General features: G+C 45.8%; 1 protein-coding gene across 1 annotated transcript; it reads right to left on the reverse strand.

Annotated features, from left to right (window-relative positions):
* Nucleotides 1-12,646: 12,646 nt before the first annotated feature.
* LOC123170832 (uncharacterized) lies at nucleotides 12,647-16,211 on the reverse strand. The gene is made up of 3 exons (XM_044588573.1): nucleotides 14,566-16,211; nucleotides 13,676-13,782; nucleotides 12,647-12,883 (listed from the first exon to the last, which is right to left on the reverse strand). The coding sequence occupies exons 1-2, from the start codon at nucleotides 15,695-15,697 to the stop codon at nucleotides 13,709-13,711; spliced, it is 1,206 nt and encodes a 401-aa protein (XP_044444508.1). The 5' UTR covers nucleotides 15,698-16,211; the 3' UTR covers nucleotides 12,647-12,883; nucleotides 13,676-13,708.
* Between the last annotated feature and the right edge of the window lie 791 nt (nucleotides 16,212-17,002).

Raw genomic sequence — 17,002 nt, forward strand, 5'->3', positions numbered from 1 at the left:
TTGGCAGGGTTATGTTGCTCATATCGTGCGTATGGTGTCTCGCATTGCTATGTCATTTGATTAGTTTAGACATGCTTTGTGTGAATGCCACTTGTTCAGTGTCTAATTACCATATATGTGAATTATGCATTGCCATCTTGTTGCAAGACATTATATATGTGAATTATACAATGCTATCTTGTTGCAAAGGCATTATATATGTGAATTATGCAATCCCATGCTGTTTAGCCAATCATCATGTATGTGAATTATATCATGCTATCATTTTTTTGTATTACATGTTCCATTTGTCGACAACGTTTGTATATTCAACTACTCTTCCTATGCATCAGCCATTTGAAGCGGTGATGGAAGTATCTGGAGTGAAAACAAGGTATTCAGAGCAGACAATGCTACCTGCTAAAGCAGACATCTTGCTGGTTACACAGAGCTCCTTAGAGGAGGATTCAGAGACTAATGACCAGTCCTATTTCCCCCTGAGGTCTATGCTCAAACTTGGCAGGGTTATATTACCCATGTCATGCATGTTGTCTTGCATTGCTTAGTTTATACATCATATATGGATTGCCATCTGCTTACTTGCTTACTATATAAATCATATATTTGAATTATATCATGCCATCATGTTTACATAGTACATACACATCATCTATCTGAATTATGGCATGGCAACCCATTTAATAAATACATCATATAGTTATATCATCTCATCCTTTTTAGTGTTTACACTCATCATATTTTGAATTATGGCATTCTATCCGTGAATGTACGTGAATTATGGCATGCCAACCTATTTAATAAACACATTATATAGTTATGTCATGTCATCCTGTTTACATAGTCTCATATTTTGAACTATGTCTTTCCATCTTTTTTAGTTAGCCATCATAATGTGAAATTGTGTCATGCTATCCTGTTTAGTTAGCCATCATGTATGTGAAATTGTGTCATGCTATCCTGTTTGGTTAGACAACATAAATATGAATTATTTCATGCCCTCTTTTATTTCCCACTATCCATTGCACCTGTCTATCATACAATGTCTATACTTTCAATTACTTTTCTTGTTTATCAGCCATTTGAATTGGAGAGCGTGATGGCAGTATCTAAGGGAGTAACAACACGGTCTTCAGAAAAGATAGTGCTACTAGTTGATGCAGATAGAACCACGGTTGTACTTGCCCAAGGACCAGATCCACCACACCTAACCCAGACTCTCGCAGATTGTACCCCTACCCAGTTGGACAGAGAACCAGCTACACCCCTTCTAACCCCAACCCCGGCAGATAGTAACCCAGTTCTAGTTGACAGAGCACCGTCTCCACCACAGAGCACCCAAACACGAGCAGTTAGTAAGGGAACTGCAGTGCCCAAAGCACGAGGACCACCACTCCGAATCCCAACTCAACGCTTAAAGGAGAAGAAGATTTGTTCTCAGGTCAGGTTCTGTAGCTATGGTTCATACTCCTTTGCTCTTGCATTACTGTATTTACTCATACCAACTATTTTCAAATTTGAAGGATGGAATTGAAACTCCAATAGCGCAACAGGTATGTTTTAAACCTGCTTCTTTAACTGGTTTGCTGTTGTAACCTGCTCTACGTTGATTTCAGTTTCAATTGAATAAACAGTTATGTTCTCATGTCATGCACATTACAAGTGTTGTTATTGCTCTATAGTTACCCACATTTATATTCTGTCTATTCTGCTTTGTCTTGAACAAATATTATTTGAACTGTGTCTCTATCTTGATTTGGCAACAAAAACTAGAATGATATAGACCATAAAGTGACCATGGTACATACATATATGTTTGTTTCATGTTGTTATCCTGTCCACTTTACTACTGAACTCATTTACCAAAATGAGTTTCATATACAACATGGTAAACATGTGATGTGTCTGCTTGTTTATCTTTTAGAATGCGGACAAAATATTGGAGAACAATACCGCGTTATCCAATGGTAAAGGAAGTAATGCAGATAAGGTTCAAGATAGTGAGACATCCCTGTTGGTCTCCAAGAAAGCTGATAAAAACTATCTTGATGACATTGAGGGAACCCAAAGTTCTTGTCTTGATGTAGTGTTCGAGTTACTGGCCACTACTGCTGGCACAAGCTCTTCGAACTCGCTGCCTGAATCAGTTCGTCTTCTTGAGTCTCAACTTCAAGTTGAAAGACATCGATCAGATGTGCTGCGACAGGAAGCTGAAGGACCGAGGAAGTCCCTGCAGAATTCAGATGCATATTTTCTGGTGCAACAGCAAGCGCTGGAGGATTTAAGCGCCAAACAAGAGAAAGTTAATAAGCTTGCTAAGCATCTTGCCAGCATTATGGGTACCCAGGATATTGTTTCTTGAGATCTTCTGAAGTGGTTTCAGTTCTGGATTTGTTTTGCTGCGGCGTTTATTTGCGCTGGTCGCCAACTTTGACAACCAGTGTATATGATATACTGCTTTTTTCCCTATATTTGCACTGGTGGCGAACTTTGATGCCCAGTGGATGTAATATGTGTAATAGCCATGATAGCCTAGCGTTAGTTGCTTGCTTATTTATTTCCTTGTTGTCTTGTTTATTTGTTTGCTTGTAGTCATTGCAGTTCTTTTTCCGCGGTTAGCTAGTGGCTGCAATAACCTATTTTTTAAAACTAGGCCACAATAACCATGTGCTAATATTTACTGTAGTGACATTGGGCCTCCTACTGGCCGTAGAAACAGTGGGCCTTATACGGGCCGTAGAAACAATGGGCCTTCTATGGGCCATAGAAACAATGGGCCTTCTGCGGGCCGTATCATCAATGGGCCTTATACGGGCCATATGATCGATTGGCCAAACATGGGCCAAACAGACCGCATTATGGCCGAAAACGGGCTAGAGTTGGAATCGTCCGTTCATGGGCCGACCATAACGGGCCATCGTTAATAGGCCGTATTTGGTGATGCTATGAAAATGGCCCAACACACTAACGGTCCACAAATGGGCCAACTGTAACGATGGGCTGAATTTGGCCCACAAGCAGAAAATGACAGTAACGGTCCGTAAGTAACCGAATGCTGCAAATGAGCCCAAGAAAAATGGGCCCTCAGAAGGCCGAAAGTTAACTTGGGCTGGAAACGGCCCAACGGAATAACGGGTCGTTAATGGGTATAAAGTGATACACTGTTCATTACGGGCCAGTTTCACCACGGGCCGTTAATGGGTGTAAAGTAATACACTGTTCATTACGGGCCAGTTTCAGCACAGGCCGCTAATGGGCCAAGAGTTACAAAGGGCCTCATATGGGCCGAAAGACGTCATGGGCTATACATGGGCCAGAAGTGAAAATGGGTTGGAATCATATTGGATGGCCAAGATGATGCTACTGGGCCTAATTCGGATAGGGCGTAACGGGCCTTGGGTTAGCGGGCTGTAAATGGGCTATATGCGAATGGGCCGTTAACAGGCTTTCCATGGGCCGGCCCGCCAGCTTTTGACCAAGTCAAACGGGCCGGCCTTTTCATAGGAATGGGCCACTGTTGGGCCATGCCACGTGTCGACGTATCATAGGCGCCTTCTGTCCAGTGAGTGGATGACATCTGTCCCAACGATGAGCCGACACGTGTTTCCTCTAGCCAATGATGATTTTACACGTGGAAAGTCCCCATTGGTCGGGGCTGTTAACGGGTTATCGGATCCAAAACCCGACTTGATAGCTTAACGGCGTTCCGTTACGGTGGATGCCACGTGTCGGTCACCCTTGACGAAAGCACTTCTGTGACGCGCGATTTATCGTCATGGAAGTGGACACTTCCGTGATGATAATTTTGGTAATGTCATGGAACACTTCTACGACAGCACAGGTATGACTATCTTGATTCTGTCATGAATTTTTCATGGATGTACATGCATGACAAAAAACGCGACCTACTGTGACAAACACGTATCATCACGGAAGTGTATTTTTTTGTAGTGGGTATCAATATCAAAGAAAGTGGCAAAGCCCATGAGTGCAAGTTGACAAACGGAAAGTAAGTTGTATGCAAGGGACTCAACAAGCATGACTTTATCGATCGTGAGATCATGAGAAATGACAACCTTGCCAAGACCCAATACCTTAGAAGATGAGGCATCACCCCACTCGACATTGGTGGGCATAGATGAAATCTTGTGCACGTCCACCACCAAGTCCTTGCTTCCGGTCATATGATTTGTGGCTCCACTGTCGAGCAACCATGATCCCCCACCGGAAGCAAACACCTACAAGAGATCAATGCTTGGTTTTAGGTACCCATTTTGTAATGGGTCCTTTGATGTTAGTAAAAAGGGTCTTAGGAACCCAAATAGACCATTTAATGTACTCATAAGGAGAACCAACAAATTTGGCATAAACATGCCCATCACTAGCACGACATAACACATAAGAAAGGTTAAAGTCGCCGGCTTTGTTGGAAGGGATGGCATTGTCCTTCTTGACACCGCCACCCTTCACATTGTTCTTCTTCTCCTTAGAAGCACCCTCCCCTGCCTTCACAAAAGTTTGCTTGAGAGGAGGAGGTTGTTTAGCCTTGTCATTCTTCCTCTTGTTCTTGGACTTGGGTGCAAACCCAATTCCCTCCTTGCCCACAACTTCCTTTTGATTTCTCAAAAGGTCATTGAGGTTCTTCTCACCTTGTATGCAAGACACAAGGCCTTTCTCAAGTTGCTCCTTCATCTTGGCATTCTCCTCCACAAGATGCACATGCTCACAACACGGGTTAGTAGCATTTGCATTATCAATTAAAACCATATGAGGAAATGTGGCTTTCTCCTTGGTTAGCTTCACTTGGAGTTGATCATGAGACTCTTTGAGGCTATCATGAGCACCCTTCAAGGCCTTGTGAGCCTTGTCAAGTATATCAAACTCCTCCTTGAGTCTAGCATGGTCAACCCCAAGTTTGGCCTTCTCGGAATTTAGCACATGAGATACAACACGAGGATGATCAAGATCTTTCTTTAATTTAGCATGATCATCGTTGTGTGACTCCTCAAGAGCCAAACAATGACCACGCTCTTCCTTAAGTGCATTAGAGAGATCCGATATCTCATCGGCAAAGTCGACTATGCCCTTCCATCTTAGAGATGGTTTCTTCATGAGCCTCGATCATGTCATTGGATTCACCAAGTTGTTCCAAGAGAGCAACAAAGTGCTTCTTGGATTTTCCCTTGAGCTTACTCATAAAAGACTCAAATTCATTTTCTTCCTCCTTCGTCCCCTCACTTTCATCAATGCAATCCGTCAAAGGAAGGATTAGTAATGATGGTAGTTTTGATGTTGGGGGTTACCTTGTTGGTGGCTTTAGCCATGAGGCACTTGGCGGTGATGTTCTCGTTGGGTGAATCGAAGAGGGACACCCGTGGAGTTGTTGCAATGGCAACGGAGGCCATGGCAACCGTCTCACCGTCTTCATCATCTTCATCATCCTCATTGTACTCTTCTTGTGCCACCAACCCCTTGGGAGGAGTCTTCTTTGTGAAGTTGTTCTTGTTGGGGAAGGACTTGGCCTTGTCTTTTCGGATAAGCTTGCCACCATTGTCTTCCCTCTTCTCGTATGGGCACTCCGCAACAAAGTGGCTCACATTGCCACAATTATAGCATGTCCTCACACGTTGCTTGCCATTGGCGCCACTTGAATTGTTCTTGTTGAAGTTGGGCCTTTAGTTCTTCTTGCTCCAAAATTGCCGTGAAGCGAGAGCCGCGTGCTCATGATATGCATACTTTGTATCTTCGGGGCAACACACTTCTTCTTCCTCTTCACCCTCTTCTTCCACACTAGCCTTGGCCTTCAAAGCAGGGTTGGGCTTCTTTGCTCATTGAGAACGCAACACCGCATTGTCGGCGGTCTTGTCCAAGATCCTCATTGCAACAAACTCATCCAACACTTCACTTGAGGACAAGGCGTGAAAGTCTGGCCTTTGACGGATGACGGTGGTATGACATCATGGCCTTGAGAAACTTGCGCTTGATCCAATTTTCATCCGTATCCTTGCTCCCATGATCTCGGAGTGAGACCGCGAGAGTGGTTAATCTCCGGTAAATCTCTCGAGGTTCTTCATCTTCATTCATTGCAAACTCATCGGCTTCATCTTGCACAACTTCAAAGTTTGAGCGTTGGATGCTTGCGCTTCCCTTGTAAATGGAAACAACATGTTGCCATGCTTCCTTGACCACGGTGAAAGGTCGGAGATGCGCAATATCTTCGGGTGGGATTGCTTCTTGGAGAATGAAGAGAGCGGACTCGTTGAATTGATGATCCGCGGCTTCTCTAGGAGTGAAGTTGCTTGGGTCGTGTGGGTAGAAACCTTGCTCAATAATTCTCCAAAGATTAGTAGAACTATGATTCAAATGATGTTTAAAGCGATAGACCCAAGAGGCAAAATCCTCATTTTTCACAAGCTTAGGAGGAGGACCAACATGATTCATATGCGTGGAGGGAACTGGTCCTCCATAAGTGATAGGAGGTTCAACATGGGCAAAGATGCCATTTCCACTTCTACCACTAGGCAAAGGAGCTTGTTCACTAGTAGCTTCCCCCTTATTGGAGATAGCATCCCTCACCTTGTTAGTGGGGTCACCCACTTTCATCGGTGCGGTGGATAATTTAAGACCTTCTAAAAACTTGTTGAACATGCCTTCAACCTCGGTCGTCATGGAGGTTTTCAATGTATCCAAAGCCGCATTGAACTCCTCACGAGAGACCGAGGATCCCTCATCGGCCGTAGACGAGAACGGATTCACACCGGAGTGCTCCTCCCCACCGTCTACGGTGTCAACCATACTCTTCGGACGACAAAGTCCTTCATAAAGAGACGAGGCTCTGATACCAATTGAAAGGATCGATATAGTTGACTAGAGGGGGGGTAAATAGGCAACTAACAATTTTTAGCTTTTCTTTACCAAATTAAACTTTGCATCAAAGTAGGTTGTCTAGATGTGCAACTAGGTGAGCAACCTATATGATGCAACAACAACAAGCACACAAGCAATCAAGGTATACAACTAAATATAAGCTTGCACAAGTAAAGTTAAGAGATAACCAAAAGTGAAGCCGGTGGAGACGAGGGTGTGTTACCGAAGTTCCTTCCCTTTGAGAGGAAGTACTTCTCCGTTGGAACGGTGTGGAGGCACAATGCTCCCCAAGAAGCCACTAGGGCCACCGTATTCTCCTTACGCCCTCACACAATGCGAGATGCCGTGATTCCACTATTAGTGCCCTTGGATGCGGCGACTGAACCTTTACAAACAAGGTTGGGGCAATCTCCATAACTCAATTGGAGGCTCCCAACGATACCGCGGAGCTTCACCACAATGGAATATGGGTCCGCGGTGACCTCAACTGTCTAGGGTGCTCAAACACCCAAGAGTAACAAGATCCGCAAGGGATTAGTGGGGGGAATCAAATTTCTCTTGGTGGAAGTGTAGATCCGGGCCTTCTCAACCAATCCCTAAAGAATTAACAAGTTTGATTGGCTAGGGAGAGAGATCGGGCGAAAATGAGCTTTGGAGCAACAATGGAGCTTGGGGGAAAAGAGGTAGGTCAACTTGCAGAAGAAGACCTTCTTTTATAGTGGGGGAATCAATCCAACCGTTACCCCCCTCTTCAGCCCGCATAGAGCGGTCCTAGTGCTCAATGGGGTGGTACTACCGCTGGTAGCAGCGGTACTACCGCAGTGACTGAGAGTAGAGCCAACAGAGGAGGAACGAAAGAGAGAGGGGGTGTTTGGGCGGCACTAGTAGCGGTGGTAGCCACGGTACTACCGCTCAAGGGCGGTACTACCGCTGCTAATGCCTCTACTAGTGCCGCTCAACCCGATGGGAGGAGAGCACCCTCGAATTGAGGCGGTAGCAGTGCCAACCTAGGACGATACTGCCGCCGATGCACCCGAGCGGTACTACCGCTGTAGAAAAGCGGTACTGCCGCTTGAGATCCATGGGCGGTACTACCGCTCTGGCGGCGGTACTACCGCGAGCACCTCACAACCTCCACTTTCGATGAAACAACAAACTCCAAGGAGGGGAAAGGAGCTGGGGGTGCAAAGATGAAGTGTACGTGTTGATTCCACCCTAGCCTTTCCAATGCGGACCCCCTCTTGATAGTACGGTGTCTGCTACGACTCAAGTCCACCAAAACCGAAATGAAAGAGACTACACCGTCTTCACATAAAGCTCTGAGGGGAAAGAATCGTCTCGTGCCAATGAGTGAATCTCTTAAATACTCAACGCACACGATTAGTCCGCAAAAGCATTGTCATCAATCACCAAATCTACTTGGAGAGAGATATGCCCTAACAACAGTACTGTAATGTTGCAATCGTGTGATGACCCGTGGTACTCGGAGGCAATTGCATGTTAGCTGAAGGACGTTTCAATTTTGCACGGTGACAAACAGTGAAGCCAGTCCTGGGTTGAATCCGTGCTCACAGTAAATTTGTTTGACAAACAAAATAAGAGGTTACAGTTCATGTTGCACTTATCATGAGCAAATGTGGCTTTCTCCTTGGTTAGCTTCACTTGGAGTTGATCATGAGAGTCTTTGAAGCTATCATGAGCACCCTTCAAGGCCTTGTGAGCCTTGTCAAGTATATCAAACTCCTCCTTGAGTCTAGCATGGTCAACCCCAAGTTTGGCCTTCGCAAAATTTAGCACACGAGATACAACACGAGCATGATCAAGATCTTTCTTTAATTTAGCATGATCATCGCTGTGTGACTCCTCAAGATCCAAACGATGACCACGCTCTTCCTCAAGCTAAAATACCCGTATGACCAACATGGCATTCAATGAAGAATCAATCTTTGATCCAAAACCCCTCCCCCCGTCTCGTGGGTCGCTCCTGCGACTCACAAGGCGACCGCCGCCGCTCGCTCGACTAGCCGCGCTCCCGTGCTCCTCTCCTTCGCCACCGTCACCGGCGGCCTCCGGCTAGCCCGCGGCGGCGGGGCGGCCTCCTCCACCTCCTTCTCTCCTTCACTGCCTCCTTGCGGGCTCCTTCTTCCCCGACCGGCGACCAGATCCGCCCCTTCGCCCTTCGCTTGCCCTGGTCGGTCGTGTCCTTGTGCGGTGGCAGCGCGGCGGCCCTCGGCAGGCGTGGGGGTGGCGCATGCTACAGCCGATTGGCAGAGCTGCTCCGGGCATATGGCTGGCGGTCATGGGTGGGTCCCAGCTGCTGCCGGTCGCCGGATCCGCCAGGTCCGGCGTGCTCCCTTCGGTCTGTTGGCTTCCGTGGACATGGCCCTCCTCTTGTCGGTGGCCCTGACGGCTGCTTTTCCTGGGATGTCCGGCAGCCCAGATCTAGGGTTTGTCTCTTTGTGGGGAAAGTTGCCGGCTTCGGGTGCAGTGGGTGGAAGAGTTGCGGCGGCATGGCAGCGGGGGTGGCTGGCTGTGTGCTTGCGGTCCACCATGGGTGTGGTGGGCAAGGTTGGATCCCCTCGGATGCCGGAGCGGCGGCTCCGGATGGTGGGCGCGGCGGCACCTTTCCGGCGGGTGTTGCGGCGCGGGTGCTTGTGTGTTGCCTTGGTCGTGCAGACGGCGAGGTGACTCATTCGGGGGCGTCCGTCTTGCAGGTGTGGTCTTTGCTGCCATCCGGCTTGCTTCGGGCGTCGTGTGCATACAACCATCCTTGGCCGGCCATGGCTGTTGGATCTGATTGGTGGGGGTTGAGTCCCGAGCGAAAGCGCTTTGCCTGACTATGACAGTGCCGGTGATAGCGACACTGGTGTGTGCCGTTTCCCTCTTTGGAGGTGTCATCGTGGGTGACCCCATTCACCATGGGCTTTGGGTGAAAACCATTGGTCTGGCTGATTTCAGACCGGGCGGTGGCGGCGCTATGGCGTCGTGTCCTCCTTGGAGGCTCCGTCTCATGAGCAAGGTCCTATGCTGCTGGTTGCTGGGGTGGGTGTTTGTGTATGACAGCTTCTTCTCGTCATGTGTCGAGGCCTTGCCTCGACGGTGGTGCTCTCGTGCGGAGCTAGGTTCGGCATGGTGGTTGTGCCTGAAGACCTCCCTTTGGAGTCCTGGCCGTAGCTTCCATCCGCGTTCTAGGGTGGTGAGCATTCCATCATCCGACGGTGCGGCGCCTCTCGAGCCGGGGCGAGGAACTGGGGGTTCCTTCTAGCGATGGAACAGGATGGCGCGGGTCTACTGGGCGCCCAGGCGATGGCATTGGCATAGCCCCCCCTGCCGACTGATCTCCTTCTCGAGCCGGCTCCATTCGCAATATTGGTCCTTTGCGCATGCCCGAGGGCTCCGATGTCTCACTTTCTTATTTTTGAGCTATGTTGCTGCTTCTGGGCATCTTGGTATCTTGCCGGAGCTCTTTTTTGCTTTGTGTTGTTGTGGTGTTGTGTTGTGTTGTTCTGTTGGTGTAAGGGCTTCATTAATTTAAAGTCGGGCGCCAGCCCCTTTTCTAAAAAAAACATGGCATTCAATATGATTTTTCAGCCGCTGAATCTTGCTTTGCCTAAGGTGGACTTTCCGAAATCTTACACTAATACATCTCCAACGTATCTACAATTTATAAAGTACTCATACTATATTTACATCAATTATACATGGTTTGATGAACTTTTATATTATTTTTGGACTAACTTATTAATCTAGTGCATGAAATTAAGCTCATGCATGCAGGTTTTTGTTCAGATTTGTTTTACCTGTTTGAGGAATTTTTGATAAATAAAATTGAAATTGATTTTTATTTCAGAATTTCTAAAGCAGTCTACCAAACAATTTCTGTTGTATACAACAACTCTCATGCACAAATATCCTACAGTCCACCAAACATACATCTCGGTTCAATTTTGCATTAGCTCAACCAGGCCGGGCTCGGCAAGGATCCTCCATGCGATGCAGGGTGAAGCTACCTAGGCAACTAAACAGCCCTTAGTGCTCAGCGCTGTAGCTGATTGTAGCGAGCGATTCATTTGTTTTTACTAGTTTTTTATCATTATTTTACTTTGATTTTCCAGAAAGCATGATCTCTCTAAAAAAAAATTGGGAACATTTATTATTATAAACAAGAACATTTGTAAGACTTTTGTGAACTGTTTTTGAAAAATACGATTTAGAAATATGTGAACATTTGAAAATTCTGAATATTGTTTGAAACTTGTGACAATTAAAATTTGGAAACATTTTTAAATAAAAATAAAGCACTTCTCACAATTCACCAACAATTAGTTAGATATGCTAGTTCTGCAGCTTAGATAGACAAGTTAAGCTCGTAGATACTCCAGGATTCTAGAGTAGATTATTAGGTATACAGTTCATCCAACCTTTGCTTCATACATATGGACATAAGTTAATTTGTTGTGATTATTCAGATAGATTTCACAGTTCAGAGTTCAGATCAACTTCAGATTGCTTCACAAGTAGCAAGTTGGATTGATTCAGATTGTTTTCCTTTTCACAATTCTTACTTTGTTATTAGTATTTTTCTAAAGAAAAGTGTGTTATATTAATTGGACGCCAATAGCTGGTTGTCGTTAGCTGGGAGCGATCCTCCAAACGAATGAAATCATTTGCTGGAGAAGGAAACAACCAGTGAACGAGAATGAACTTTATAAATTTAGAAAATACCATGCTCTAATTTTTTTTTTGTGCTACCTTGTAAAATTGCCATCCTCTAGATCAAAAATTTTATCTCAAAAAAAAAAGTCATGCCATTAAAAATAAAAATGCCATCCTCTGAAACATTAAAAAATGTCATCCTATTTATAAAAAAGAACCATCCTCTCAATAATAAAAATGCCATCCTCTCAAACATTAAAAAATGCCATCCTATATATAATAAAAAATGCCATCCTCTCGATAATGAAAATGCCATCCTACTGTTAATAAAACTGCCATGTCATTAAAAATAAAATGCCATCTTCTCAATAATAAAAATTCCATCCTATCATTGATAAAAATACCATCCTATTGGTAATAAAATGCCATGCCATGAGAAATAAAAATACCATCTCTCAAAAATATAAATGTGATCTCTCAAGAATAAAAATGCCATCTTCTCAATAATAAAAATTCCATCCTATTATTGATAAAAATACCATCCTATTGGTAATAAAAATGAGATGCGCTTGGTAATAAAAATGCCATGCCATGAAAACAAAATGCCATCTCTCACATATATCAATGCGATCTCTCAACAATAAAAATACCATCTTCTGAATAACAGAAATTGTCATCCTCTTAAAAAAATGCCATGCTATAAATATAAAACTGCCATGTGAGAAATTGAAAAAAAAATCTAGATTTTTGGACGAACTAAAAAAAATTAACTTTAGAAAACTATATGTAGCATTTCAAACACAAAATGTTTAGAAAGGCCTCTCAGCCCAGTGGCGATGGGCTCCTGTGCGGGGGTTCCATCCCCCTACCTCGTGACCTTTGTGTGCAATTTTTTGACAAAAAAGAAAGAAACGACGAGTCTGCCAGGAATCCGCGTACAATGAATGACTGGATAAGATCTACGTGGCAATGGCCTTGCGCCAAGATCCATGCACGTGCAATGTTTGGCGATGAGGGTGTTTGTTGGCTCTTGCCTCCTGGCTACGTCAGCTACCATTTCCATATTAATTTGATGACATAGTATCAGTAAATTGAATGACACTTAATAGTAACATGCAAATAAGTATAATACCGAAACGCTCATCATCAATTTGTCACATGTCTCATATAAATAAGTTTCTCTCAAGGGAGTTAAAGATGTGGATGCATCCACCTTTTTCTACGAAGGGATGAGCGTGGACTGCTTAGTATGGAGTCTGAACAAACATCAAAATCCCAAAACCCAAACATCTCCAGATTTCCTGCAAAATCCGAGTCCCGCCATCACCCATCACGCATCAGGTACTACTTGATTGTTAGAAACCTGAGGATAGACACAAGAGATTAGGCACATGTAAAAGAATGAGCCATAAAGAAAAAAAAAGATACAGAAAACCAAAGCATGTCCTTTTCAAAATTGAAATGAATAACTGAGCTATCATCTGGATGACATTCATGTCTTGAAAATGGGATTGCTGCGAAGAAAATGGTCAATTGGACACTATGATGGCACTTTAGGTCTCAAAACGATGTATTGCCCAATTTACAGTTCTGCACTTCATCAGCTAATCATGCCCGCTAGTACAAAACTACTTCCAGATAATGGAAGCTAGTTCTTTTTTTTTTGCGGGGGGATAATGGAAGCTAGTTCAGAAAACACTATACTCCTAGATGAAGAGTCCATGCTAAAAACATGTTGATAGTTTTTAGCAGGATTACAAATTGCTAGCACAAACTGTACGACTGGAGGAACAAATTCAAGTAGCTAACATGCTACAGAGATCTGCGACAATTAAAATTTTGAGCATGTGTATTTAGCAAATAAATACAACTAGTTCCACTGCAACACTAACCAGAACTTAACCAATCACATGCTAACTTCAATAATGACGACATTTTCTTACTGGAGGATGATGATATATAACTATATAAGGCAACACATACTAATTGTAATTGGCAAAAGGAGCAGAACATTATCGCAAGATCATAAAGTGCATGGAGTGAGTAAGAGATATATCTAAGAAAATTCAAAACCCTAAACATGTGAGTGGAATAGTGGATGACATACAGATAATAATGGATCATATAGAAGCATCAGCTAAGAGATAGTTAGTACCCAGAGACACATTGACTGGTAACTTGGCACGCTTCATTTAGCGTGATGTCTGTCTAAACGAACCAGAACATCTGCCAAAGTCTTGTTTTTCGTGACAGACTTCTTACCTGAAAATAGGCTCCTTTCATCAAGGTACAAGAATTTGAACAAAATAGTAACACGAAACAATTTATACTTACAATATATCTCTGCATTTTATATAAGAATTAAGCTAGCAACCAGAAGCTAAAATCGTACAAATTACCACGTAAATATTTGTCAAGAAACTCTCTTTGACCAAGACAATACCTAACTTTATTAGAATGTCAACTATAGAACATGTAGTGTATTAGAAATTTATAAACAACAGATAACTCTAATCATGTTTTAGCCTGGAAAATTTACTTGAAAGAAATCACCAAAGAAGGCTGCTGCCACTTCTCAGCATTAACTAGCAGTCAACTAATGATTCAATTATTTAGAACTTTAGATCAAAGCTATTGCCAAATACATGTTGGATTTCTCCCATGAAAATCCCCACAATGATGAAATAGTTTCAGAAAAGAAGTGCACAGCTTCATAACTGAGAATACGCTGACTTTTATAGGATTAACCTAAGCTACAGTGTACGAGGACAGGGAATATAGCTCTAAATATTGCTGCTCAAAAGCTAAATCACTCATACTACTTCATACATGTTTCAAGATAATTTGTCTATGACCAAGGCAACAGCTGACATGATTGGAAAACCGATAGCTTGAAATTCTCGAAGAGACATTTGGACAAACTATAGGCATGCTCAAGTTGACAACCAATGTGGAACACAAGGGGCCAAACACACATGAATTAGATTAAGCATATATGTGGAGTCTCATCAACACAGCTCATGAGGAATGTGATACTGTAATCACCTGGAATCGGGCTTGATCGAAGAAATGAAGGGAGCACGCACGGTAGATAGGAAGTTGTTGCGGACTCGCTCGGAGGAGACATGTCAGTAGGTATTGCAGTACTCTCAATCATCCTCTTCCTGGACATGTCGATGCTGAAATTAACTCTGTCCACGTTGAGATGCAGCAGGTTGGTGTCCAGTGGATCGACAGCAGCAACCAAAGGCATCTCCTTGGCATTACCTCCATTGGGCAAAAGATCAACCGACACCTGGTGCTGCAGCGTCCAGCGGCGGCTCTCGTCGTCGAGCGTGAAGGATCTGATATGTAACGGGTCGACCTCGGCATAGAGCAGCCTGCCGGCGCTGACCCCCATGTGGCGGTGCTTGATAAGCTGCCTCATTTCGTTCTCGTCCAGTTGGTCAGGAAGCATGCTGTGTGCCGGCAGCTCGACGGGGCAGAGTTCAGGCCGGTCGCTGAACGGATCGACGCAGATGGCGCCCCAGCTCACGTCCACCCACCAGAGCCGGCCTCCGTAGTCCAGCACCTCGTGAACCATGTGCATCCGCCGCCTAGGCGGCATCGGGGACGGCAGCACCCGCTCGTCCCAGTCCCCTGTCTCCGAGGAGAACCGGCGCAGCAGGAAGCGCTGCCCGCCGTCGACCTCGGTGAGCTGAGCAGCGGCATACCTCTTGGGCGGCCCGCTGGCGCCGTAGGCCTGGGTGAGGAGCCCCATGCCGTCGGTCAAGGTCTTCTCGGCGCCGTCGAAGTCCGGGAGGCGGAGCAGCTGGCCGGTGACCGGGTTGCAGACGAAGCGCGCGAACCTCCGGTAGAGGAGCTTCAGGTCATGAGCCTGGAGGCGGCTCATGTGGGTGTCCAGGAGGAGGAGGCCGTGGCCGCTGGCGGCGAGGACGAGGCCGCGAAACAGGCTGACGCACTTGGGTTGGGGCGGAAAGGGGTCGATGTCGAGGGCGTGGCTGGGCACGGAGACGAAGGAGACGGACGGCGGCGGGGCGAGCGAGGACGACACGCTCTCCGTGGAGTTGGACCCCTGGGAGACCCGGTACATCATCGCCCAGGGAGGGCGCGCGGCGGCGGTGGAGAGGGTGCGGCGAAGGCGGCCGGAGACGGCGGCGCGGAGAAAGGACAGCATTTTGGCGGCGGCGGATTTGGTGGGGGAAAGGGAGAGGGAGGAGTACTTCTGTCGTGTGCAAGTGCAACCGGGGAGGCTGCTCTGCTCTGCCTGGCTGGTTCACGAGCACTAGTGCCCGCAGCTCTGACCTCCCTCTCACAATCAGGCTTTCTTTTCCACTGTCAGTGACACGGACACGGACGGCCTATTGGCTATTGGTTCCTCGCGTGGTGTATCCCAACCGGCCAATTTTATGGACCGGCAATGCTTCCTTCCTACAAGCCCCGTCTCGTTGTGGTTGTTGAAGGAAAGATTCAAATTGGGGAGAAGGGCTCGGCACATCTCCAACGCTCACCTGCAAATGCATCCGTCCGTGGACTCCTTGAACTCCGGGGGGCGGAACAGCTAGCCGAAGACGTGATTGCAGACGAAGCGTGTGAACTTGCGGTAGACGAGCTGCTAAGGGGCGACCTTGAGGAGCACCTCGACGGGAAGGTCCAGGCCGGAGAGCGGGTGAGCCCTGGAGTGGGACTTGAGGGTGCCCAAGAGGAGGAAGCCGTGGCCGCTGGTGGAGGAGGTCACCCTGCCTCATTTCCGCACCATTGATTGAGGCACGCGGTCCCTACCGATGCCTGTGCTGGCAAGCCCTGCTGCCGCAACTAGGCCCACTTTAATTATTTTATATATGTATTAAGCCGTAGTGCGATTCATTTTCGGCCCCTATATATGAATGAAATGTCGGTTGATGAATCGTTCGTATTTCTAGTTCAGTGAACCATTTTCAGTTATATTTGAATGAATCTGCATGTTGTGCATGGTTGGGGAATTGAAGAAGACATAGTTAGCCAATGACATACGGGTGCCACATGGAAGGAAATTTTGGAGGTTGTATTACATCGATTCTTAGTTTGCGCGTAGACTTTGAAGCCTCCATAATTTGAAGGAAAATCCGATTCCGTAAATCAATCTTAAAATGGTGACACATGGCAATTTCCATGACGCACAATGTTCGCTCTCATGCCCCCTCCCAGGAAACAGCTCAATCGTTTGGTTCCATACACCTCCCGAGGGAATGATCCGTCTATAGCATGACTCCCTCGTATGATGTAGCATGAAAATTATTGGAAGTATGTATGGCAACTACTCTGTATAGCATGGAATTCTTACACATGTGGACAACTTTGCCTTTGTCATAGCCTATATTGCCATAGCCTAACAATTTCTCTCTAGCACGGCATGGCAAATCCCTGAAATATGTTGGCGATTCTCTCTGCTGCGGTGTGGCAAATCTCCGAAACGCATGACAATTCTTTCTGATGTAACATG

The sequence above is a fragment of the Triticum aestivum genome, chromosome 1D (genome assembly GCF_018294505.1).
Source record: "Triticum aestivum cultivar Chinese Spring chromosome 1D, IWGSC CS RefSeq v2.1, whole genome shotgun sequence".
Lineage (NCBI taxonomy): Eukaryota > Viridiplantae > Streptophyta > Magnoliopsida > Poales > Poaceae > Triticum > Triticum aestivum.

Excerpts from the sequence above, each read along its gene's own strand:
- LOC123170832 (XM_044588573.1), bottom strand. The coding sequence starts at position 15,697 with ATGCTGTCCTTTCTCCGCGCCGCCGTCTCCGGCCGCCTTCGCCGCACC. Across the intron at positions 13,783-14,565 it reads TCGATCAAGCCCGATTCCAG|GTAAGAAGTCTGTCACGAAA; the intron begins GTGATTACAGTA and ends GCCTATTTTCAG.